The following is a 23,503-nucleotide window of genomic DNA, read 5'->3' on the forward strand; positions in this document are numbered from 1 at the left end:
CTGCTGGAACCTTCCTTACCGTGGGGATATCCCCAGCTAGGGGGGCTAAGGTTAGATTTCTCTTTCTTCCCTCTGGCAGCACGGCCCAAAGGGAGCAGAGGAAGGCAAGGGCACAGGATCTGACCCGGAACTTCATAGTGGTGCCCAGACACCAATGCGATGGGCACCATCCCAGAGAACCCTTGGAGTGAATAAATAATCAGTACATCAGTTGCTAATAGGTCCCTAGGCCGCATTTTCTGACCGCACTTCCAGGTTTCTTTTTGAATCGTTTTATTTTCACTGCCACGGGCTAGGAGAAGTGAAAATACCATTGAGCTAAAATCAGTTGAGAGCTACTGTATGTATATAGCTATACATGTACAGTGTACCGGTATATATTACACATATAGATATATAAATATATACATAGGGTTTCCAGGTTTAAGGTTGAAACCAGTCAAACCCAATAAATCCCACTGAGGAACATTTGGAGAAGAAGGTTTTATCAAAAATACCTGCCTGGAATTTGCAATTTTCACAGTCTTTGCGGAGGGAATGGGTAGATCTTAATAGTCTCTCTACTGCTTACTGGTAGCTCATCGCTGTGGCTAGGCAGGTAGATTTTGAAAAGCACAAAGGGGAGTTAAGGCATCTAACTCCCATTGATTTTCATGGATCACTCATATCGCTTTGCAATGGAAGCTGGACATCTAACTCCCATTTGTGCCTTTAAAAACCTCCTCCTCTCACAGAGGGTTCATGTTTTGTTGAATTCAAGGGAGACAATTGCTGCTGGGTTTATTTGTTTATAAACACCGATTTAAAACGGATTTTTTTTCCCTTTAAAAAACGAGCCTCAATTGGTCCAGAACATAAACATGGAAAATCAGAAAGAACCGAAACCCAGACCCCTATGTATGCAGTGGCGAAGGAGGGAGAGCCGTACATATAAGAATTGGGGGTGGAATAAAAAATAAGCTTTGAGTATTTTTTTCAAAATGAAAATGAAAAAGGTACAAACAGGCAGCGGTGTTTGGTTCTGTAAAGCGACCGAGAATGAAACATAACGCAAGGTCGGCTAGGAGAGAGACCAGGAGATCACATTCTACATGTCACAATCCAAAGCAACTCAACCAAGATCAATGGAGTGACTCTGGAGTTACCCCTGCGTCACTGAGATCTGAAGCTGGCCCCATGGACATAAGTAGGAGAGCGAGTTTCACGCCTGCATTGCTGTTAAAATAATTGACTCCGAGCGTGTACCTCCAACAGGAACTCCTGGGAGGACGTGTCCAGGGGACAATGGGGCTGTCTGGTCACTAAGGATGTGGTCAAAGCCCATTGATGTAAATGGGAGTCCATTGGCTTTGAGGGCCGAAGTGGCGGGGTTTGGCTGGAAGAGGGGGTTGCACATATACCGTCGGCTACTGAGTTCAATCTGTGCAGCTCCACGGTGCCGTATTGGCTCACAGAGCGAGCCAAAGAGAAACCAGACAGAGAGATCAGGGCAGGATAGGAAGAGAAGAGATGGTGGGAGGGTTTGAGACCTGGTTGGAGGTACAGGAAAGGGGTGTATGTGGCCGGGGGTGGGGACAGGCTTCTTGGAAATTATATTAAGGTGTTTTGTTTCTATATGCAATACAGAGACACACACGCACACTGGTGGCTCATGACACCCCAGCTCCTTCCAGCTGCTAAGATGGAGGCAATGCAGCTGTAAGTCAAAAGCAGTCCCAATGTGAAGGGGGAAAGACCAATGAGCTGGAACCTCCGCTAGCCTCGCCACACTGCAGTTCATGGAGCTTCGCCAATTCACACCCACCAAAGATCTGCTAAGACAAGGAGCCAAAATGGATTCACACGCCGGGTGGGGTGGGGGGGGCGTCAAGCCTTAGGGACGTCTCTTCCCGACACCAAGCCCAATTTTGCTCTCAATTACCCCGCACAGAATCCTGCTGAGTTCAAAGCGAGCTGCACAGGGGTAAGGGAGAGCAGAACTGGGCCTCTTTTGCTGTGCCTGCTTGGAAAGGTGACCTCAGAACGTGCTAATACCAGAGGCAGAGCAAATCACGGGGATCCATTGCTGAGATGTGTAAAGTGATTAGTCTGCAGACGAGAGGAACCAGGCCACGAGATCCGAGCTGAGTGTGTGGCACCCAGCAGCACGCTGATGGGGTCCCGGGGGGAGGAATCATTGAAAATCTAAGCCCTGTGCAGAGCAGAACAACAAAACCACGCAGGACACAGTAATGCCTCATTCTGCCCATTGGGCCGCATGCATGGCAATAGTTGGCACTAGGTTGTGGCACTAGTGCTACTGTGCCCGATGCACGTGTGACACCTTCTGAGCTTCAGCACGCAGCAGGGGGCGCTGCTCCACACACCGCTGGAGAGGATGCAGTGTGAGCTGCCAAAGCCATACTCAAGGCTCACAGCATCTGTTACACAGAGGGGAAGAGCTAGTTGGAGTCTCCAGGGATAAAGAGGGCACTATTCTCAGCTGGTGTCCAGAGGTGCAGCTCCATTGAAGTCTGAGCCAATTTACACCAGCTGAAGGACCTGGCCCTGGGACTTAAGGCTTGAAGTTGGCGAACGGGATCGGCAAAGCTGAGAGAGACTTTTTCACGCTGCTTCCAAACCTCGGAGGAATCTGGGGGGCAAGCAGGGACTTTGAGCAGAGCTCTCACCCAGACAGAGCAGGAGGGAATAAGTGACTGGGGAAGGCGAGTGAAGGGTCTGAAGAAAGGCGATAGAGACCTTCAATGGGATGCTGGAGGACTCCGGAGGAGGGGCACGAAGGGAAGCAGGAGATGGTGACAAGAGGAAGCTAAAGCAACCCGCGCCAGTGGGCTGGGAAGCTTCTTCTGTTCTTCACATCTCTCTTCTCTCCTCTTGCTCCTCCCACAGGTGGTTTTCTGGGGGGGGGGGGCAAGGGGGACAGGCAGAGGGTGTTTCATTCTGATGGGGTGTGCCCGGGGAAGTTGCAGCTTTCTCACCATCGTTCTGATCCCCCAAGAGATCCAGGCCCATCTCAGGGTGTAATGACATCACTTGTACTTAAATCCGCTCCAAAATGCATAGCTGGGGGAGGACTGCGGCTTACGACAATTCTCACTTCCGCCGGACTAAATCTGGATTGACGCCCCTGAATGTGAAGCAGGGATCCCCACCATGCAACGGGCATTGCTCTAACCTGCCACCTTTAAATACGACAAATGGCTCAGGTCAGATCCACCCAAAGGGAATGAATGGGATTAACGTAACCAGCTACCTTTAAACAGGAACAATGTCGATCTTTGGGAAATCTAGGACCGCCTGCCAACGTCACCCTCTCTGGCCACCGGGTGTCACTGTGGTGCCCCATAAATGGAACAGAGGCTGCATTTGTCTGCTTGCAAGAAGGTGGTGCTTTCAAGACAGATCTCCCCTATTGTCCCCGTTCCCCAGAATGAGGATCTCTCCGCTCTACCCATGCAAAATCCAGGGCCCCAGCAATGTCCAGCCTTCAGCACCAGCTCCTGGACTTGACCCCATCGTGCAGGAGTGTTGCAGTGCCATGACAGCTCAAGCTGTCCCTAATGTGTAGAGCCACAGTTAATCCGTCTCCCCTCGCCTTGAGAAGTCTCTCTATCTAGCCCCATTGCAGACCCTAGCCCCACAAAGTACCCTAAGCTCTGGGCTCGAGGCGTTACTCTGCATCTCGAAACCATCTCTTGGAATCAAAATAGCCGCGTGTATTAGGAAGGACCCGGCTGCAGGTCCCCAACCAGAGCAAAGACCACCCTCTTCGTGGTTTTTCATAGATTCGTCGATTCCAAGGCCAGAAGGGACCATTGTGATCATCTAGTCTGATCTCCTGGGTAACACGGGCCAGAGAACTTCCCCAAAGTAATTCCTAGAGCAGAACTTTTAGAAAACCATCCAATCTTGATTTAAAAGTTCTCAGTGATGGGTGATGCCCATACTGCTCTGACACAAGGGCAGACTGGTGTGGGCGTGCATGAAAGGGGCACTCCACCAGGATTCCTATAATCCACAGGGTTTTAATGTGGGACCTTAAGGGGACTCCTTATGGTGGCTATCTGATTTGGCGGTGGGGAACTGCTGGTGACCCTGGCTGCCATGAACAGCAATAGGGTCCAACACGATGCAGCAAGAAGCTGCCATGTGGTTGAGGAAGTTACTTGTTTGCATGAATCTTCTTCCATGTGAATATGTTCACCCCACCCAAGGGCTCTGCATGCCTGCCACATGCTTATACGGTGTCTGCACCCAGAATCTTCTGCTCAGTGGGGGACCTCTGAGGTTTCATCAGCTTTCATTGGCATGAAGTTGGTGGGTGAGTCCAGTGCCAATGTGGCCCAAAGACACAATGGCTGAGCAAAGCCATTGGGTTTCCCTAGGATCGTCCAAAGTGAAGAGTGAGCTGCTCCAGTTTTGGCCAAGGAGAGGACTTGGAAAGAGGTAGAACCTGACCTGGATTCCCAACACCCACCTCAAATGAATTTTGTGCCCTTGGAAGAGAAGGGCCTGAACTGGATCTCGGTGCCCAAGACAACTTGCGTTATTTTGCCGGATATTGCCGCTTTGGGGATGAAATCGCCTTGTCTCATAAAGCAGCTATAATTGCCCCGGATCATTGTCCAGTCCCAGGCCCCCTGCCCCTCCCATCTGCCAGACAGCCCCTCCATCACTGGGTGCTCCCAAAACAAAGCTCACATACCACTGACTGCTGAAGTTGGGAGGAGATGCTGATAGCCCTACAAAGACCAGGTCCACCTGGGGATGGTTCCTATGGCTGGAAGATGTACAGGTACCTGGGAGGGAAAGGCAGTTGCATGCTGGGTATAAGTGGGTGGCATTTGAGCAGGCACCTCTTCTCTGACTTTCACCTAAGGGATAGGAGTGAAAGGGCCCCATTTACACGAAGGCCTTGGATGCTTATTGTGACATAGTGCCATCGTGGGGGCACTACAGGTATCTGACAGGAAGTGCACTCCTATAAGATACATGTGGCATCCACAGGGGCAGTACTGGGCTGCACCTAACGGTGGCCGGTGCTCCTTGCAGCTGAGGAAGGAGGAAAGAGAGTGGGGGAGGAAGAGGAGACAGAGCATTGAGGGGTGAGTGGGGTGGGTTGAATGGGGGAACACAATATTTTCCAAGTGTCTGACATAGACTGGAGTCAATTGTCTGCGCAAAGCCAAAGTCCCGGGAGAGTGGCACAGCTGGGAGAGTTAAAACACGACTGACTGTAGGAGCCGGAAGCACATCATGAGGTCCAAGGGGATGGGCGGTTTCAGTTGGTTGCCGTCCAGGCGCAGGTAACGAAGCCGGGGCACGTTTTCTAGATCTGAGGAGAGGTCTTGGAAGGTGACCAGGGAGGTGGGGCAAATCTGGGTCCCGTTGATTCCTGCAGGGGAAGAGAGAGCATGGCATGGGTTGGAAGAGCCCACCTGATGCCAGGTGAGCGATGCTGAGAGTTTATCTACTCTGCATCCCACTCATCCACCCACCCGTCATGGGGTTCAGTGATCACTTCGTGCTTACGGGGCTTGCAAGAGATCTGATTTGTTGCCTCTGGTGCATACCACCCCGTCCTGTGGTTAAAGTAGATTGAAACAGAAGAGGGAGTTCTCACTGCACCAAAGGAAGAGAAAAACTCCACTGCCCCTCACTTTACACCTGTATCTCTTTGGGTATGTCTGTTCTCTTGGGACGAGCTAGCTATGCATCTGCCTTATTGACAGAGCACATCACTGCAGTACCTAGGTGCTGATGCTACAGTGGAAATATGTATAGGTTTAGGTGCAAACGGGGGGACACTTTCTCCTTTTTTTGTGGGTGCATTTTTGCACCCATTGACGGATTTTGGGTGCAACTCTAAGTCCTTGTTGTTCTAACTAGCTGACTCTGGGGGCAAAGCGGGTGGCAGAGGTGCAATGACTCACGTCTGCACCCGGGGTTCATTCTGTGGGTGGGAATTGTGCCCCTGGACTTGGAGGCAGCACCTCAGCCTGTCTGAAAAGATACCTCTATCGCTGGAGAGCAAGAGAGCAGAGTTGCCTGTCCTTCTGTCAGTGGGGATCTGCAAGCACTGAGCTGCACGTCACCCTAACTCTGGCAATGTGGGCATCCCAAGTCCCCTTTTGTCTACCAAAACGTAGGGATCCCTGTTGTTGAATTCCGTGTCTCAGGTGGTGGATCACCTTTCCATGTGTCAAACCAACCAACAGGCTCACCCAATCTGTTAACTCCTGCATGACTCGGCTTCCCTCCTGTAGCACCTCCTCCCCCTACAGGCATAGCAGGGTTCATCAGTCCAGCGGGCTTGGATTTACTAAAGAGAATGAGGGATTTCACCTCCCCTGGCTCTCCAGATGCAAACTCCAGTCCTTCTGCCCATCAGCCCCCACAGCTTTTACGATTCCACCAGAGGAATCTTATATCGGCTGTTGGCGTCACCAAATCATCTGAGCACACACAGCCCCAGAGGAGCTCCAAAGCCACCCTTCAAATCATCAGCCAGGCATTGGAGACTCCACTCTGTCATTAACTCCAGCAAACAATGAGAAGTCCTTGCAACAAATGAGAACTCCAGCAGGCCAACGAGAAGGTGTGACCACCACCCCTCATGTCTTCTAATTGGCTATCGCAGTTGGGGACTCACTCACATCGGCCTAAGAATATTCCTGATTGGGTTATTTTCCAGGAAACAACAAGCTATAATTCCTCCCGTCCCTGTAGGTAGCTATAAAAATAGCCCAATGTATTACTAATCATTGCTGCCATTATGAAGCCATCACAAGAGACAGGAAAACCCTGCAGCTCAAGAGAGCATTAGCCGTGAATAGTTATTCTGGGGCTTATTTTCATGTCTGTTTTTCTTATGCTGTGTGTGCCGTGCTCTGCTGCGATTGCAAGGTGTCTGGGGTGCTCTCAGATTGCATCTGCACTTCCTAACATCTTCTATAGTGGCTCTATCAGTGATGTGGGGCAGAGAGAAGGGTGCTATGGTAGGGTGGCCTTGGAGACAGAGGTGAATGAGTTCTGTCAGGAAGCGCCTGGAATAATCTGTGCTTAACAAAGGAAAGGTGAGAAATACTGTGGCACTTTATGAAAGGGAGAAAAGAAATAGAATCAGTATCGCCAACCCCAGGCTTTCAAAAATTATGATCCAGGCCCCCCAAAGTCAGAAGACTGGCTTAAAAACCATGACATCAAAAAAATTGCTGGTTTTTTTCTGTTCGCCTTCTGTTTGCAAGGCTTTAGGGGAATCACATTTCAGGCTTTTCTCTGCGACCATGAGGGCTAGAAACTTGCTTTTAAAGAAAATAAAAGCAGAGATTCTCACTTAATACATGACTCCAGGAGCTGAAGACTTAAAAAAGCCACCAAATGTCACAAGGCTCAGGATAAAATGCCGGCCACTGGCAGCACAGGGGAATGGAACATGGGTCTCGCTCTAACCTGCAGCATATACCTCCTTAACTAGTATACCATAGCTGTGCTGAACAACTACATCACAGATCAGTCAGCAACTTGACCCCGAGTTCCCCCGCTAGTTAAAACTTGGCCCAGATTGGCCCTTATTTGGCCTCCTGTCGGTTGCTGCTAGTTCTTTAGTCCCCCGTGGGCTAGTTCCAGTTACTTAAGCAAGGCCTGGATTGGGCCCTTCTGTCTCCTTGTCCTTTTCTCCTGGCACTGCTGACCTTCGGTGATGACAACTTAGTTCCACTAGGATTCTCCACCTTCAAACTTTTTGCTCCTCTCGTCGTTATTTGGATCAAACCCCAGTGTATTCCTAAACTGGATGCCTGTAATCTACTGCCACCTCCCTTGACCACTACAGTTGCTATGTTCCACCTCACAGGGGGCTGCTCTACAGTGGTGGACCATTTTGGCAAATAAGGGCCCAATCTAGAAATCCTTACTCAGGAAAATCTCCCCCTTAACTTCAATGAGAGTTTTGTCTAAGTAAGGACTTTGGGCTTACATCCTTCATTGCTATTGTAAATGGGTTCCCCTGGTCCTTTCATTGATGTGACAGTCTATGGGAATAGCTGCCAGCCATAAGGGTATTTAGATTTTAACTATGGTTTTGGGACTACTGATTTACAAGTGTATAATCCCCTATACTGCTCTGCTACCAAAACTCCATCAGCCCACTCTGCAGCCAGAAATATTAGGAGTTGGACTGGTTTCTGTGTGTGTCTCTCCTTTGCATGCAGAGACTTTCTGGAGGGAGCTCTGCATTCTTGCTCCCCTGCAGATGTTTTCAACCAGGGCAGCAGGTGGTGAGAGCTCCGATAGCACAAACATCTGGGTCTGCTGGGAACAGGCCTTTGTTATTCCCACTTTTGCTGTGTTTACGCATTTCATGGCCTGGCACCTGTCCCATGAAATTGCTGTGCTTCGCCTAAATCCCTGTGAAGCCATCTCTGATGGATTTGCAGAGCTGCTCACCAGCATAGCCCTGTTCTCCCTTCATCCCCCTCTGCATCTCCTGGCCCTGCTAGCCTCAACACACAGAAAGTTAAGCTGTATTGTTTCCATCTATCTTAGGTACATATGTGAGCCCGCCACATCACTGTAGTATCTGAGCACCTCACAGTTTTTAATGTGCTTATCCCTGTGAGGTAGGGAAGTATTATCCCCATTTTACAGATGTCAAGATAAGTGAGTTTTCTCCTATGATCCTGGGCAAATCTGTGGCAGAGCAGGAAATTGAACCCAGGTCTCCTCAGTAGTGCTTTGGACCATCCTTTTCTGAAGCACAGGCCCTTCCACCACCTGGCCCCATGCACCCATGTGAAAGGGCCACCAACCCATTCTAAACATCAAGTCCTGTTTTGAAGGGAGTCGAACCCTGTGGGTGGGTTTCACATGGAAAGAAACGATCTCCCGCTGCAAAGAATGGCATCCCCGTGGGACGTCTGCTCCCTCTAGGCCCAGCCACGACCACATAGGCCTGCTGACCTGCTACCCCCCAACTCACTTTCAATGGAATTGTCGTTTAGGTAGAGGTGCTCCAGTTTGGGGTTGATGAAGGGCATGTTGGTGAGCTTATTGTGTGCCAGTTGCAGCACCAGCAGGTTGCTGAGGTTGAAGGAGTTCTTGGGCAGCCCTTTGTCAGAAATCTGATTGTAGTTGAGCCTGAGGAAGGCCAGATTGGGAAATTCTTTGAAGTAATCATCGGGGATGTCCTCAATGTTGTTCCTGTCTAGGAAGAGCTGGTGGACAGCACTGGGCAGCCCGGGAGGCAACTTCCGCAGGATGTTGTGGGCTAGGTTGAGCTGCATGAGGTTCTTGAGCCCCCGGAATGTGTTTTTGTTGAAGACTCCGTCACTCAGCTTGTTGTGGTGCAGGTCCAGGAGGACCAGGTGCTCCAGCTTGTTGAAAACCCCAGAGGGGATCTTGGAGATCTGATTCCTGCTCAGACGCAGCTGCTCCAGGTTAGCTGGCAGGAAGGATGGCACCTCTTTGAGCTGGTTCTTCTCCATGTACAGAAAGACGAGGCTCTCCATCTGCTCCATCACCCGCCGGTCCAACTTCTTGATGCGGTTGTTGTCCAGGTTGACCCACCTCAGCCCCGTGGCATTCTTGAAGGACTCCTCCGGGAGGCTGTCAATGAAGTTGTTCTGGAGATAGAGGTAGTGGATCCTGGGAGGGATGAGGGGCACCTTCCTCAGGTTGCGGCTGTCACAGTAGAGGGCTGAGGGGAAGTCTGGAGGACAAAAGCATTCTCTGGGGCAATCCGGGAAGACGGAGGGGGGGCCCGGTGGCAGGGGCGGAGGCAGCTCTGTTGGCTCTACTGGCTCGGGAGTCGGTCGAGCGGGCTTCAGCCCAGGCTTCCGCCCGGGCTTCCGCCTCTGCCCGTTCACTTCAGAGATCAACACAAGGATGAGGAGGAGAAGCAATCTGAATGCTGCCTTCATGGTCCAGCGATTCACCTGCAGGGGGCACAACGGGGTTTGTTAAAAAGAGGCTTGTCTAGATACTATGTATCCCCCATCACAACTGTATCAGCCCCTCACGAACACTAATTAATTAGTTTACCCTCACCATACCTCACCAGGCGGGGACAAGTAATTATCCCCCATTTCCAGATGGGGAACGGCGGAATGGCTGATCAAGGGGCTTGCCCAAGGTCACACAGGAAGTCATAGGGTCACAGACTTTAAGGCCAGAAGGGGTCACCAGATAGTCTAATCTGACCTCCTGTATATCCCAGGCCACCAGCACCAGCTGCACACGAACCTAACAACCAAAATGAGAGCCAAGGAGCCCCCAGGAGACTAGACCATTATGTGCTGCAGGCCGAGAACCAGTAGGACCAAGGCTCACCAGTGCCCACCACCCTGCAATGGCAGGGAAATGAAAAGTTTGTGAGAGACCTGGCAATTGAACCTAGATCTCCGGAGTCCCAGACCAATGATTCAGCAACAAGACCATCCTCCCTTCCTCCTTACGCAAGGTCTGCTATCATGCTGGTTAGCCAATTAGTGGAGCAGCTCTGATTTCATACTTCATTATATAAGGGCTCCTTCCTCCTGCTCAGACACATCTATTGGAGGGTGTATTAACACACAACGGTTGTGTGTGTATGGTGGAGGGAGTGGGGTGAGGAGGAGGTGAAAAGAAAGGGTGAACTAATGCAGAGATGCACACACACAATATATTATATATATAAAACATAAAATGAGATGGGCTTGAACAGATTTCCCCGGGGCAGTACAGCTAATCTCTCTCCCTCCAGTCTGTTCCAGCGAGATGCTCCTGTATTACCCAACCCCATATTACAGACCCAAAAGGTTCGGTGAAGACAAGTGTGTGAATTTGGGGGGGGTTACCTGAGCTGGTCCCAAGCAGCAAGCCCCCTGCGGCTCACACGTCACCATCCATCACCCCGCGTTGCCTAAATCGCTGCACACTGTCACGAACTCTCACGAGGATGATGCCTCTGAAAGGCAACCCGCCAAGTGGCTTTTCATTGCTTTGCATAGCAGCAGGTTTTCAGGCTGGGGCGGCAGAGCAGTTCAGCTAACCCCCCCTGCAAGATGCCCCCCTAGATCTATGGACAAGCAGGCTGTTACTCCCTGGATCAGGCCCTTCATGCTTGTGCACAGAACCTGTGGAGCAATGAGAATCACGCTTTGTGCCGTTGGCTCTGTAGCCCGTTAATCTGTTCCGCTCACTGGGGCCCATTTCACACAATAGCTTTTTGCTTGGATGTATTTCCCTGGGGTTTACTCCTTGAAGCAGTAATGTGACAGGAGACACAGAAGGGGGAAGGCACAGCTCACTTCATTCTCTGTGTTCACTTTTATGAACATTGGGGGGAGGGGAGGGAATGTGGCTTCAGAGCACTATTCTCATCCATGCCACCGGGTCACAGATTCGGTTTCGTTTTGGAACAGAAGCTCCAGGAGAACGAGATGGAGTCCCACATCGCTCAGACAGGATGCACAGAGATGGACCCGAACGATGGAGAAGTTTGCATTTGGCTCCAATATGATTTTACACGGCAGGGCACCCAGAGATCAAGAAAAGGCACTGTTGGGTTCAGTGCTGAACTCTTCTGTGAGCCCTCCCCGCCCCCCAATCACTGTAGTACTGTAGCAGAGATGCGTTATGGTAGCGTTGGCTGGCCGAGCAGGTCTGAAGGTGACCCACAAAATATGTGGGGCCAGAGTCTCAGCTGGTAATTCAAAGTTGCACCTGGGCTGGCTGCAGCGCAGATAAACCATTTCACACCAGCCATTTTATATTCCAGGAGTGATTTTCACCTCTGTCTCTTTACAGATTATTCTTCCCCCCACTCTCCCCCAGCAAATCACTTTGCTCCAGAGAGTATTCTGATTGAGCTGGGTCAGTGTTAACCATTGTTTCACTCTGCTTGGCTCTTATAAAGAGCCAGCAGAGAAGAGAAAGTCCACTGGGGTGCCGTTCAGGCAAAGCATTGCCCTCAGAGTCACTGGGATTTAAAACAGGCAAGGGTGCGTGGCTCAGATTTTTTAAGGTATTCAGAGGTAGCTGTGCTCAGGACACCCCATCAATGGGCCTCAGTGCCTAAATCCCTTTTGCAAATAAGATTTAGATTCTTCACTCAGTTATGTGTTGCAACACTGACACAGCAATGCCTAAATGCCTTTAAAAATCTGGGCCTAAGTGCTTTGCTGAATTGCGTCCAAAGGAGAGAAGTAAAGGCAGGGGGTCGATCTGCTAACATGCTTAACAGGCAAAGGGACATACAAAGATAGGAACTGCCATGCTGGATGTTCCTTCTAGTCAGGCTTCTTGTCTCCAATAGTGGCCATCGTCAGTTGTATCTTTGGAAAGTGTGTAACCCTCCTAATGCACAATTATGGAATAACCCACCCAAAGGGAAAGTTTATCCCCAAACCTGGGCGGTTTAATGCTTGGCTTGTTCCCTGAAGCACGAGGCTAATCGCTTCTAGCGGGATCATCTGTGGCTTTGATCATTAGATCTACGTCTGACAAAAGATGTTCTATGCCACGAGGCCCATCATAAACCAACTTCTAGTGCACAGGGCTCACTAAGAACTGGCGTGTTGAAATGGGTTTGCAATCATTGAATGTATTAAATATCCAGAGAGGAGGAAGCTAGGTAGAGGTCTCGAAGCAGCAAGCAGTACAGTGTAAGCTATTTGGCAAAGGATAATGTAGCGCACAGAAGAAGAGAGGAAGGGAAAAGTATACCCAGTGGCTAGGATGTGAATGACAGATAGCAAGGAGGAGTGATATTTTCTTGGCTTCCCTGGGCCTCCTACCACAAAAAATCCATGCCAGCTTTGAACAATAATTTCACTTCAGTTTCTAAAGATATTTTAACTGCAGTGCCACCAAGTGACAGTACTGAATCCTGCACCATAGATTATATGAATCATAAAGACGCATGGTCATGTGATCATTAACTTATGAGGCTACGCTTCCGTCAACGAACCGTGACAGAACATTATAAGTTTCAGAGTAGCAGCCGTGTTAGTCTGTATTCACAAAAAGAAAAGGAGGACTTGTGGCACCTTAGAGACTAACCAATTTATTTGAGCATAAGTTTTCGTGAGCTACAGCTCACTATTATAAGTGTCACCAAAGAGACTGACTGCATCTTCAGATGAAGCAACTGAAACATAGCAAGGTCAAGTGACTGGCCAAAGGTCACACAGCGGGTCATTGGCAGAGCCAAGAAGAGGACCCCGGAGGTCCCTAATCCCCACGGTTGCACTAGGTCCATCGGACCACATAGTCTTTCTCCACCATGTCCCATCTTTTACAACTAGCGTTAGCCCAGTGTGGTATCGTTAAGGTGATGTACAGAAGGGCTGAAGAGGCCCAGCGATTATGGCTGACAAGTATCAACCTGTGAATAATGGTTTTGCACAGAGACATAATTGACAATGAAGACAAAGACAACGTAGGAATTGCCATACTGGATCAGACCAGGGGTCCATCTAGCTCAGTAGCAATGAGCAGCCAGTATCAGCCACTTCAGAGGGAGAATCCCAGGACGGGAAAGAAAGAGGAGCAGGGACAAACTGATCAAATTCTCTCCCAGGCTGCCAATGGCAAAGGAAGGAGGTAGCAGGACATAGGGAAGATCATGTGCATGAAACCAAGCAGAACAGCCTTCCTGAGCCCCTGTCAGTGGGCAGGGCTGGAGGATGTGCAGCTGCGTGGAGTGGAGACCAGAGGGAGAATGGAAAGGAGATCCATTGTGCCACTCCTGCTTACCTGCCCCCTCACAGCCCAGCTGTCTGTAAGCCAGACGAGGCAGCAACTTGGCCAAGCTACTGTCAATTGTCTGGCGTGCGACCAGAGGGAGAAGAGGAGGGCTTCAGAGAGGGCTGAAGGCAGAACCCCTTGTGTAAAGAACGAATAAAGCAAGATGTGTGCTCCCCATCCTGCTCAGCACTTTATCTTGTGCATTCAGATGTGCGGCGCTCCCCGCCCGCGCCAGGGTCCCACCTCACTTGTTAACCCCAGCTGCAGTGGGGCTGCCTGGCAGCCCTGGGCAGGACTTCAGGGGAGCCCTGCAAAGACAACGCTCAGAGCCTGGGCGCCGGGGGACGTGTGCACTGTGACAAAGTTCCGCCTCTGCCTCAGTGGGTCCTGCGCTTACTGGCGGATTTGCTCGCCTCAGAAATTCACGGCAGCCCTCAGTTTGGCCACTCTTGCTAGTGGCTCAAACCTGCCATCCCCTCAGCTAACCTCATCACTGGCCAGCATAGGGGGAACGGAGAACAATCCCCGCAGTCTCTGTGTCCCACCTAGTGGGTCGGGACAGGGCAGATCCTTTTCCAATTTAGACCTTCCTTTCTGGTGTTTCTCACAGACCAGGTCAACTCCTCCTGTGTCTGATCAAGAGCTGGGGGGATGGAGGGGAACCCGGGCCCACCCTCTACACCGGGTTCCAGCCCAGGGCCCTGTGGATAGCAGCTGTCCACAGTGTTCCCCGTATCAGCTGTGTGACGGCTACAACTCCCTGGGCTACTTCCCCATTGCCTTCCCCCCAGCACCTTCTTTATCCTCACTGCAGGATCTTCCTCCTGAAGCCTGATCACGCTTGAACTCTTCACTCCTCCAGCAGCCCGCCTTCTCACTTCCTGCTCCTGGCACATCCCCCTACTAACTGATGGGAGGTCCTTTTTAAAACCAGGTGTCCTGATTAGCCTGCCTGCCATAATTGAATCTAGAAAGTTCTTAATTGGCTCCAGGTGTCTTGATTAGCTTGCCTGTCTTACTTGGTGCTGGCAGGTTCCTGACTGCTCTAGGGCAGCCCCTGCTTTGGTCACTCAGGGAACAGAAACCTGTTCATCCAGTGGCCAATATATTTGCCTTTGACCAGACTCCTGCAGCCCCCTGGTCTGGGTCTGTCACAGCACACAGACTTCATTTGCCTCTCACAACGAGCCCCGCGTGGTCTGGTGCTTGCTCCATACCAACCGCACAGAGAGGGGCTGAGACAGGCCCGTCCCACTCCCATTCCGTCTGCAGCAGGGAAATGTCAACAGCATCAGGCGAACAAGCCGGCAGTGAGGGCTCACGTGGCTGCGAAGCGGAAAGGTTTGTCAGCGCTTGTCGAGAAATGGAAAATCCCACTGGGAAACAAGTCCTTCTGCCCCTTTTCTCTAGCAAGGAAATTGCTTCCCAAGCAGCCGTTAGCTTCTTCACCTCCGCCTGACGCCACCAGAGACAGCTCCTGCGACTGGCAAGATTGGCCCAGGCTGAGCCGTCTGACTTAGAGACGTTGCAGCAAGAGCTGTGGGGAACCTCCCCCGTGCAGGCAGCCTCCACCAAGGGCTCCTGGCACATTGGACCCATGGACAACTTGGCTCCCTTTGAAATACCTCTGCCCAGCTGACAGGATGCATTCCTGGGCTTCTAAACAATTGACTCTCTCCATGAAGAGATTCTGGGCTTTCTCCACCCCCTCTTTTTCCTCATTGTTTCTCTTTGTCCCTCTTTAACCAGAGAACCCTTGCGGGCCTGCTGCTTTCAATCAAAGTTCTGGCAGCTCCAGGGTTTCAAGAAGCTGCTGGGTATTAGGTGCACCATTGTCTGGGGTCGGGCGAGAGGAAAACATTGAATGCCGCAGGGAACTGACAAATTCATCACAGGGATATTGTCTACATCTGACTACTTCTGGTTTCCCCTGACCCCCCAGTACACATGCTCGTTTTTTCAACCCCATCTCTCTTGTCGGAAGCTGTTTCCCGGGACTCCAATCCAAAATTCCGATCTGGATTTTAAAAACCACAAAGGCTGTAGGTGGGTGGAGTGGGATGGGGAGGAGGGTTGGATTTGGGATTTTGGTTTAGCCCGTTATGGAGGGAGGCGCCAGTTGCAAAGCTGGGATGTGTATTTTCTCCTTGTGTCTCTTCACAGCTGGGATTTTGGTTCAGGCCCCTCTCCAATTGTAATGCTTAACTATTGACATCATTCCATGGCAAACGATTGTGATGTTATGCAAGAGTTAATGATCCCAGGGCAGAACCCAGCAGAGAGAGAGGCAGGCATGAGGTGTGGGACAGGGTTGTCACTCAAGTGAACATACCAGAGGTTGTTGAATAACACGGAAAGAAGTTTCCAAATATTTCTGTGAACAAACCCAGTGTGTTCGCTCTGCTCCTATCACAGGGCCATGCCAGTTGCCGGGCATGAGGGAGTGTTGGTTTATTTCTGAAATTTTTTAGGAATCCACATTTCAATACAGACAGTTATTGGCCCAGAAAATCAGCACTGAAAGTAGCATCTTCATTATTTGCTCTATGTCACAGCTGAATAAAAATGTCAGCAAGCAGAAACAATGCTATCAACCTACTGGAACCAACACTCCACTGTTTATTGAGGGTAACTACTGTGCATCTATCCACTGTATGTATTTCAGATGACCATCACCATGCTATCTGAGCTGCTACCTGGTGCCTCAGGTGACCAATCCCACACCATGAAGAGTTAAACAACCCACAAGATGAAATTTGTCCCCATAAACTATTCCAAATATTAAATGCATTCATAGAAAACTGGGTCAATTTGCAAACAATTCACAGGCACAGGAAGGAGCTACACACACAATAAATGTTATGTGGAATGAATAATCCAGCCAGGTCTTAAAAATACCTTCCAAAAGGAAGGCATGTGACAGAAATTTGAGATATTTCAACAAATCTGAGGCCACTTCGAACTTTATAGTTCCCTCTAATATGTTTGGATGTTTAACTCAATTGTCTTTGGCCACGCTTGTGTCTTGGCTTTCCATCCACATTCATGTGATTGCAAGGAAGGAATTTCAAGTCACACGCACAAGTTTTCATGAAAACCAAATACTAGATTTGCACTCCCAACTGTTGGCACGCAAGTTCCTCCAGTCAGGGAGCAGTAACAATAGCAGGTGACCTTTCTGACCAATCACAAGTAGGCGAAACACCTCGCTTTCTGAAAATTTTCATCAATCCCTGTCAAAAAAAGTCAACAGTGCATTGGTTGAATAACAAGTATATTCATGACACTTGCTAACTGCCTGTGGGAAAGGAGTTAAATTCATTGAATAAAGTAGTTCAAGTTGCCACTGAGCTGCATTTCATGGCCTTTTAGACTTTCCATGCAAAGAGTGGGGAAAGACAGCCCACAAACACCTGAGATGAAGCATTTGCTCCATGCAGAATAGGGTCTATGATACACAAATGAGCAGTTCTGATTCGGTCCAGTAGGGGGCAGTGATGTGCACAGCCAGCTTGTTACAAAACGTGGCGCCAGGGATCATTTTCTGTTTGTTTCAGCAAGAAAGTTTCCTTTTACTGCAGCTCCCTCCATTCACTGCTGCTCTGTTGAGATCCCAACTTCCTCCCCCTCCGTGTGCGCCTGAGGCCTGATGACCTCCTCCTTCCCATCCTACAGCTATTTAGCATTTGTGATGAACAGACTAGGACAGAGCATGTGCTTGTCCCTTTAAAACAGAGAGGGTGACCTAAAATAAGAACAGCAAGCTCTCTCATTAGCCATCCCTTTTGTCTATCAGTTACGGCCGCTAATCAGTCACCGGTTGGGTTGACCAAACAGGCCTCCCAGTCAGCTGGTTTGATAACCCTAAACAAAACAGGGGTTTCCTTTATTCAGCTGGGCTGGAGAGCTGAAGTGGCAGAATCGAGTATATATTAAACATGCATCCGGCATGCCTTTAAAGCAGTGATGGGATGAAGGAGAGCGTGGCAAGCGCTCTGACTCAGAGGTCCCCAAAGTACCTTTAAAAACAGAGACCCGATGCTAAGGACCAATTCTCCTCAGAGGTTTTGGAGTGAGAGTTTAAATGGCAGAGTACTCGTGCTGGGCTGGAGCCATCATACCACTGGCTAATCCAACCCCGGGGACTCAGCTGCAGTAGCCTTTTTCTGCAGGGAAGGTTTTATGTTCATGCATATGGATGGGGTGTGCCCTGTGTGGAAAGTAGCTAGGATCAGCTGGCTGGATAATTCCTGGGTTATTGTAACAGAAAATCCTTGCTTGTGCTCTTCAGCAGCACCAGTGTCGCTCTTCGATCCGTCCCTCTCTGCCCGTGTCTCCTTCTGCAAACAAACCGTAGCCCCCTGATTTGAGAAGCGGCCGTGTAAGCAGCAAGCATAGACTGTGTATTTCTGTGCATGCAAATGGGTGTTCAGATCCCCACTTAGATGCCACAGACATTTCCCCCTCATCTTTCCCCATTTAGGTGCAGAGTTTACAGTGGGTGCCATATCCCCCACCCTGCTGTTGTCAGCAACCCCAGTATCTTCCTATCCTTCTGCCACCACTGCTAAGGAGCATATGTTGAGTGCTAAGGAAGCCCCCTTTGGCATCTGTGCTCCCAGCGCGTCAGGCTCACCCCTCACCCTTTCCTTTCACTCTGTCCCTCGGTCGCCCCTGGCCTCACACCAGAACCCCTCTGTCCAGCAGGCTAAATGGCTGGATCCTCTGTGCTGCAGACAGAGTGGAACTGGCAGAGCAGACACAAGGAGATCATGGGATCGGTGTTTCCAAAGCGAATACAGCGCAATGCCTGAGACGCCCTCTTTGTTACGCACTGTCGGTAATTCAGCTCCTCTGCTTTCTCTCGCTAAGGATTGGGAATTTGCCATCCAACGCCTGCCTTATCTGCTCCTCCAGATTCCCCTCTCTCCCCAGGGAGGAGAAAAGCCTCCCCATTGCGCTTAGATCTCTCTCCTGACACAATTGCTCCAGTAGGAAGGACAGTATGAACAACACGCCGCAAGGACCGTACTCCCGCGTAAGGGCCGGGGAAGCAGCTTCAGTGCAGTTGCGTGGCTAGGACAGGACAGTTGGGATATGGAGTGTCTGTGACTGACAGAGGCGATTAAAACAATGCCATCTTGGGTGGTTTGCCTCGCACTGCAGAGCAGGGAGCAGAAGCCAAACATCTGATAAGGGTGGACTGGGACCTCAGGTTCCTTGGGACACATTTACCCTACAATGGCTACAGCGACAACGCTGCTGCAGTATAGCCGTTTCCTACAGCAACGGAAACGTTTTCTCCATCCATGTAGCAAATTTGCCGCTACAGAGGAGTTAGGTCGAGCTAACTACAGGGTGCAAAATGGTTCACAGCCCCGAGCGACGTGGCTAATCTCATTTTTAGATGTAGACCAGGCTGAAGAAAACTGCTTCTCTGTCTCAGGCTACCACCCCTACACTGAGTCACAGCAAGGCAGAATCTTCCCCCCTCCACACCACACAAAGACACACACATACCCCCTTTCCCCAGGCCACAGTTCTCAGTCCACACAGGGAGGATTCTGTACAACACAAGTCTCTGCTCATTGCTATACACAGAATCTCTTTCCTAGGGATTCAGTTAGGGTTACTCTCTTCACACTTCATTCTCTCTCCCACCTCGGCCAGAACAGGGACTAAGCACCTTGGTCCTCGTGTCTCCATATTGTCCCGGTGCAGTGTCAAATCTACGCATCAAGGAATGGGTTAAACTTCTCCGAATGCCCTGGAGTGGAACTCTCTCAGTTCTATACCATTGGGACAATCTGGGCAGGGGAGTCTGGGTTCCTTTCCCTTGGAATGATCCAAATATGAATGCAGCTTGGGTTCTGCCCTCTGCGTGTTGGCATCGGGGATCTAGCTTCTGCAATTCAAGTCGAAAACCCCAGCTGACTGAAGGAAACTGGAATGCAGTGCAGCCCCCCACACCCTTCTCAGAAAAGAACTTGATTCGCTCCTTCCCAGAAAAACAAAACAGTGTGTGTTCTTTTTCCATCTCTCCGTTTGGAAAGGGGGGTTAACACCCAAGCCACCTCCACCCCCAACTTGAGTTTGCAGCGATTTCTGGAGTTCTCTCCCCCCGCACCCCCGGCCGGGAAACTCCTACCGAGCTTTTCTGAGATCTGATCTGAAACAGCAAATTTATGTTTAACACATAGGAAGAGGAATTAACAAATGCCGATGTCTGCTGAGAATAAAACTACTAAAGTTTTGGTTAACTGCCACCCAGTAAAAGTCAAGACTTTGTAGCAGAGGGAATCTTGCCTGCTCTCAGTCTCCACTTCTCCCTATATCCCTTCTACACTTCTTTTCTGATGCAGGGCAACTCCTGTTCTGCGCTTGCATTAAGATGGGCAGCTTTCATTTAAATAGGCACCTTGGTTTTTACATTTCCAGCTGAGAAATTAGACATGCGTGTGAGAGAGAGAGAGAGAGAGAGTGTGTGTGTGTGTGTGTGTGTGTGAGAGAGAGAGAGAGAGAGTGAGTGAGAAAGAGTGGGTGTGTGAAAGGTAGTGGTTGGGGGGATGGAGGGGGGAAAGGGTTCCCGAGTTATGCTTCCGTAGAAACAGTCTACAGCATCTGCAACGATCTTACACATGGGTTTGTCTTTTTGCTTTGCAGACCTAAAGATACCCTCTTGCCTCTTCTCCCTCCCCGCCAACAAGTTTTACTTTTGAAGAAAGAAAGAAAGAAAGAAAGAAAGAAAGATCCAACAACTGAACTAGAAAAGAAAAGAAAACTTGTGTGAAGTTTCACAGAAGTTGGAAAGTGAACAGTAATATTAGCCCACTGATAAAGGAGGTGGCTGACTCGGTTGTAAAAATCAGCCCAGATGACAACATTCTCCAGTAGAACACATGTCCAGAGCTTACCTGTGTGCACTGCCCCTCCTCCTGCCTCTCTGTTATTAATCCCCAGGAACGTTTCTCTCTGCCCCTCCTCCTCCTCTTCCTCACTGCAGTTCAGCTCTGACACGAGTGAGCCTCCCTCTAAGCTCTGTGTGTGTGTGTGTTTTCCCTGGTTCTGTTCCTCCAAGGTTCTCTCGCAGAGGGTGGGTGGGAGCGAGGGAAGGAGGGAGGGTGGGAAGGAGGGAAAAATGACAACAATAATGTCTTTATCTGGCAGCCAAGCGCCTCAGGATTTAATCCGCACACACGTCCTGCCTACCGACGGACTCGCGTTTAATAACATTTCCCTCTGCTGCGGAGGCAGTTGAGAACTGTGTTTTTAAACAAAGCTAATTAACTAATAAATGATTTTTTTTTTTTAGAAAGACCTCATCTCTCACCATGGCCTGCAGTTAGGAAAGCACTTAAACTAAGCACATGTTTAACTTACCGCACATGAATTGCATTCAGTGGGAGCCAAGCACATGCTCAAGGTTATGAGGATGCTCTCCTGAATTGGGGACCTTCAGTTTTCTCTGCATCCTGCCAAAGGCAGCCAAGCAATTGCTTGGCTCTTGGGGCCGGCTCACACACAGCAGGGAAAAGTCCTCCAGGCTTTACTGCCTCCCTGATTGTTATTATTTACCTTAAATCCTCTTGGTATTTAATAAAAAGAACCAAGGAGAAAGAAGGGACTTGTCGTGCTTTTTATATGAAAAGGAAACAGCAGCAGACAGAGTTTGCACAATGCAACTTAGCCTTCCGCCACCGTTACCCTGGAGGAGACCCTGTCCATAGATGGTGACAGCCACCCCGGGGGTCCCAGCCCATAGACCAGCAGCCCCCGACGTGGACCCGGTCCCAAGTGCAGGAGGAAGTTCTGAAGGGCATGTAATTGATAGACTGTAACAGTCCCATCGGGCAACCAAACACTAATATAGACCAGATAGCCCACCATAGGGACCCAGCCCACAGACCGATACAGCCCCCCTAGGGGATCCAGCCCATAGCCCAGTTCAATCCTACAGGAGGAAGCAGTGCTGAAAGAAGGAGGCCAGTAGGCTGTAGTGGGAGGGCACTGGACTGGGAGTCAGGAGACCTTGTCTCTATTCCCGTCTCTCCCCAGTGACTTACCGCCAGCCCCTTTGCCTCTCTGCACCTCGCCTTCTCCATCTGCACAATGGGGATCACAATACTGCCACTCCTTCCTGGGGTGCTTGGAGTACTAGAGATGGAAACAGCTAAGGTTTCCCCAGCAAGAGGTCCTAATCAACAGAGCATGGCAGCCCCAAGAGGGAGCTGGCTGACAGCCAGGGAGTGGAACCTAACCCTGCTGGTATAACCCTGGGAAGCTGTGACTCAAAATAATAAATACAGGCAAGAATAAACGTTATTATGTGGGCCTCTAAATGATGCAGATGAATGGCCTGATGGGCCATAGGGCTCCTCCTGAGCTCTAGTGCCCCTGCATGGAAATACATACATAGGCAGTCTGTAAAGTGCCCGTTCGTTACCCTCTTCAAGGTGGACCTACATACGAAATCAGGCCATGGGAGTCTCAATTCAAAGCGAAAAGGACACGGTCAAGTCCTTTGGTCCCCGAGCCTGGCCCGTCTTGCAATATTTCTCCAACAGGAAACACCCCTGTGGTTCTAAATCTTAAAATCCCTCACTCCACTCCTAGCAAGATCCGCTTCTTTACTCATTCCCTCCTTGGCTGTCACAATTCCCACTCCCCCTGAGGGGCATCAGTGGAAGGTTACAGCAGTTTACTGGTCCCTACAGGCAATGACTTGACCAATGTCTTGGTCCAGCTGCTGGTGGACATGTGGCCACATTGTTAATTATTATTACTCTCTCTACGCAGTAGTGCCTACTACATGCTAAGAGCTTCTCAAGCACTCAGGCAGGATGGTCCCTGCCCCAAGGAGCCTGCAATCTATGGATGATTTGTATCCCCTAAACCTCCTTTACAACTGGCACTAATTTGCTCGCCAAGCAGCGGTCTCAGCAGAGAGGCCAAAGGACTAATGGGGCGTGGAAACCGACCCCCACTTCTCAGGAAGATTCCTTCTCTCGGTGCAGGGTTCATCCCAATGGCAGGACCATGCAGGGGAAGCTGGCACTGTTGCTACTGTTCTGTGCATAATTAAGGGCATTCCGCCCCCCAGGAGGTCAAGCCTGTGTCTTTCTCCTGCCCTGCACTTCTCTCAGCTGCAGCAGCACCAGCCATTAGCAAAACCGAGAGCTCAACCCCCTCCTATCTCCAAAGTTCCAGCGTGGTGGAATTCACAGTGTTGGTTTAGCCTCCATAGGACTTAAACAATAGTTTACATGTTTGTTTCAGAGTAGCAGCCACGTTAGTCTGTACCCTTCAGGTAGCTGAAAGCTGCTATCAAATCCCCCCTCACCCTTCTCTTCTGCAGACTAAATAAGCCCAGTTCCCTCAGCCTCTCCTCATGTTGTTGTTTTTTTCTCACTATTTTGAAAGAGGGTCAGGGTGGACATTGCCAGATGGAAAAAAGACAAAAACAATAGGGAAAGAAAATATTATTTTATGCCATGGAGCTTTATATTGAGCACTTCAAAAATGTAAAAGCTCCAAAAAACAGCCAGGATGAATCCCTTCCTAAATCCCTCATTGAAGGTCATTTCTGTTTGGAAGCAAAACAGGACAATCTAATGCAATACTATTGCTCGGAAGTACTACAGGAGCCCCTATGGACCCCATCCAAGATCAGGGCCACGTTGTGCTGGGACTGAGCTAACATATACTAAGAGACAGTCTCTGCCCTGAAGCACTGAGTCTAAACAGACAAGAGGTAAAGTGTGGGTGGGAAAACTGA

General features: G+C 50.0%; 1 protein-coding gene across 2 annotated transcripts; it reads right to left on the reverse strand.

Annotated features, from left to right (window-relative positions):
* Window positions 1–256: 256 nt before the first annotated feature.
* PRELP (proline and arginine rich end leucine rich repeat protein) lies at window positions 257–21,173 on the reverse strand. Of its 2 annotated transcripts, none has more exons than XM_084611562.1 (3): window positions 21,109–21,173; window positions 8,981–9,935; window positions 257–5,395 (listed from the first exon to the last, which is right to left on the reverse strand). In XM_084611562.1, exons 1-3 carry the CDS (start codon window positions 21,142–21,144, stop codon window positions 5,220–5,222), a joined length of 1,167 nt encoding a protein of 388 aa, XP_084467688.1. In that variant the 5' UTR covers window positions 21,145–21,173; the 3' UTR covers window positions 257–5,219. The 2 variants fall into 2 exon arrangements, with proteins under 2 accessions (XP_084467688.1, XP_084467689.1); XM_084611563.1 differs by lacking the exon at window positions 21,109–21,173 and adding an exon at window positions 20,643–20,810.
* Between the last annotated feature and the right edge of the window lie 2,330 nt (window positions 21,174–23,503).

Source organism: Lepidochelys olivacea, assembly GCF_965140295.1.
Source record: "Lepidochelys olivacea isolate rLepOli2 genome assembly, chromosome: 21".
Taxonomy (NCBI): domain Eukaryota; kingdom Metazoa; phylum Chordata; order Testudines; family Cheloniidae; genus Lepidochelys; species Lepidochelys olivacea.

Bases quoted from the DNA above. Each gene is read 5' to 3' on its own strand.
- PRELP (XM_084611562.1), bottom strand. From the start codon at position 21,144: ATGTGCTTGGCTCCCACTGAATGCAATTCATGTGCG. The intron at 9,936-21,108 runs GTAAGTTAAACA...TGCCCCCTGCAG, and splicing joins CTGAATGCAATTCATGTGCG to GTGAATCGCTGGACCATGAA. The intron at 5,396-8,980 runs GTGAGTTGGGGG...CTTCCCCTGCAG, and splicing joins AAACGACAATTCCATTGAAA to GAATCAACGGGACCCAGATT.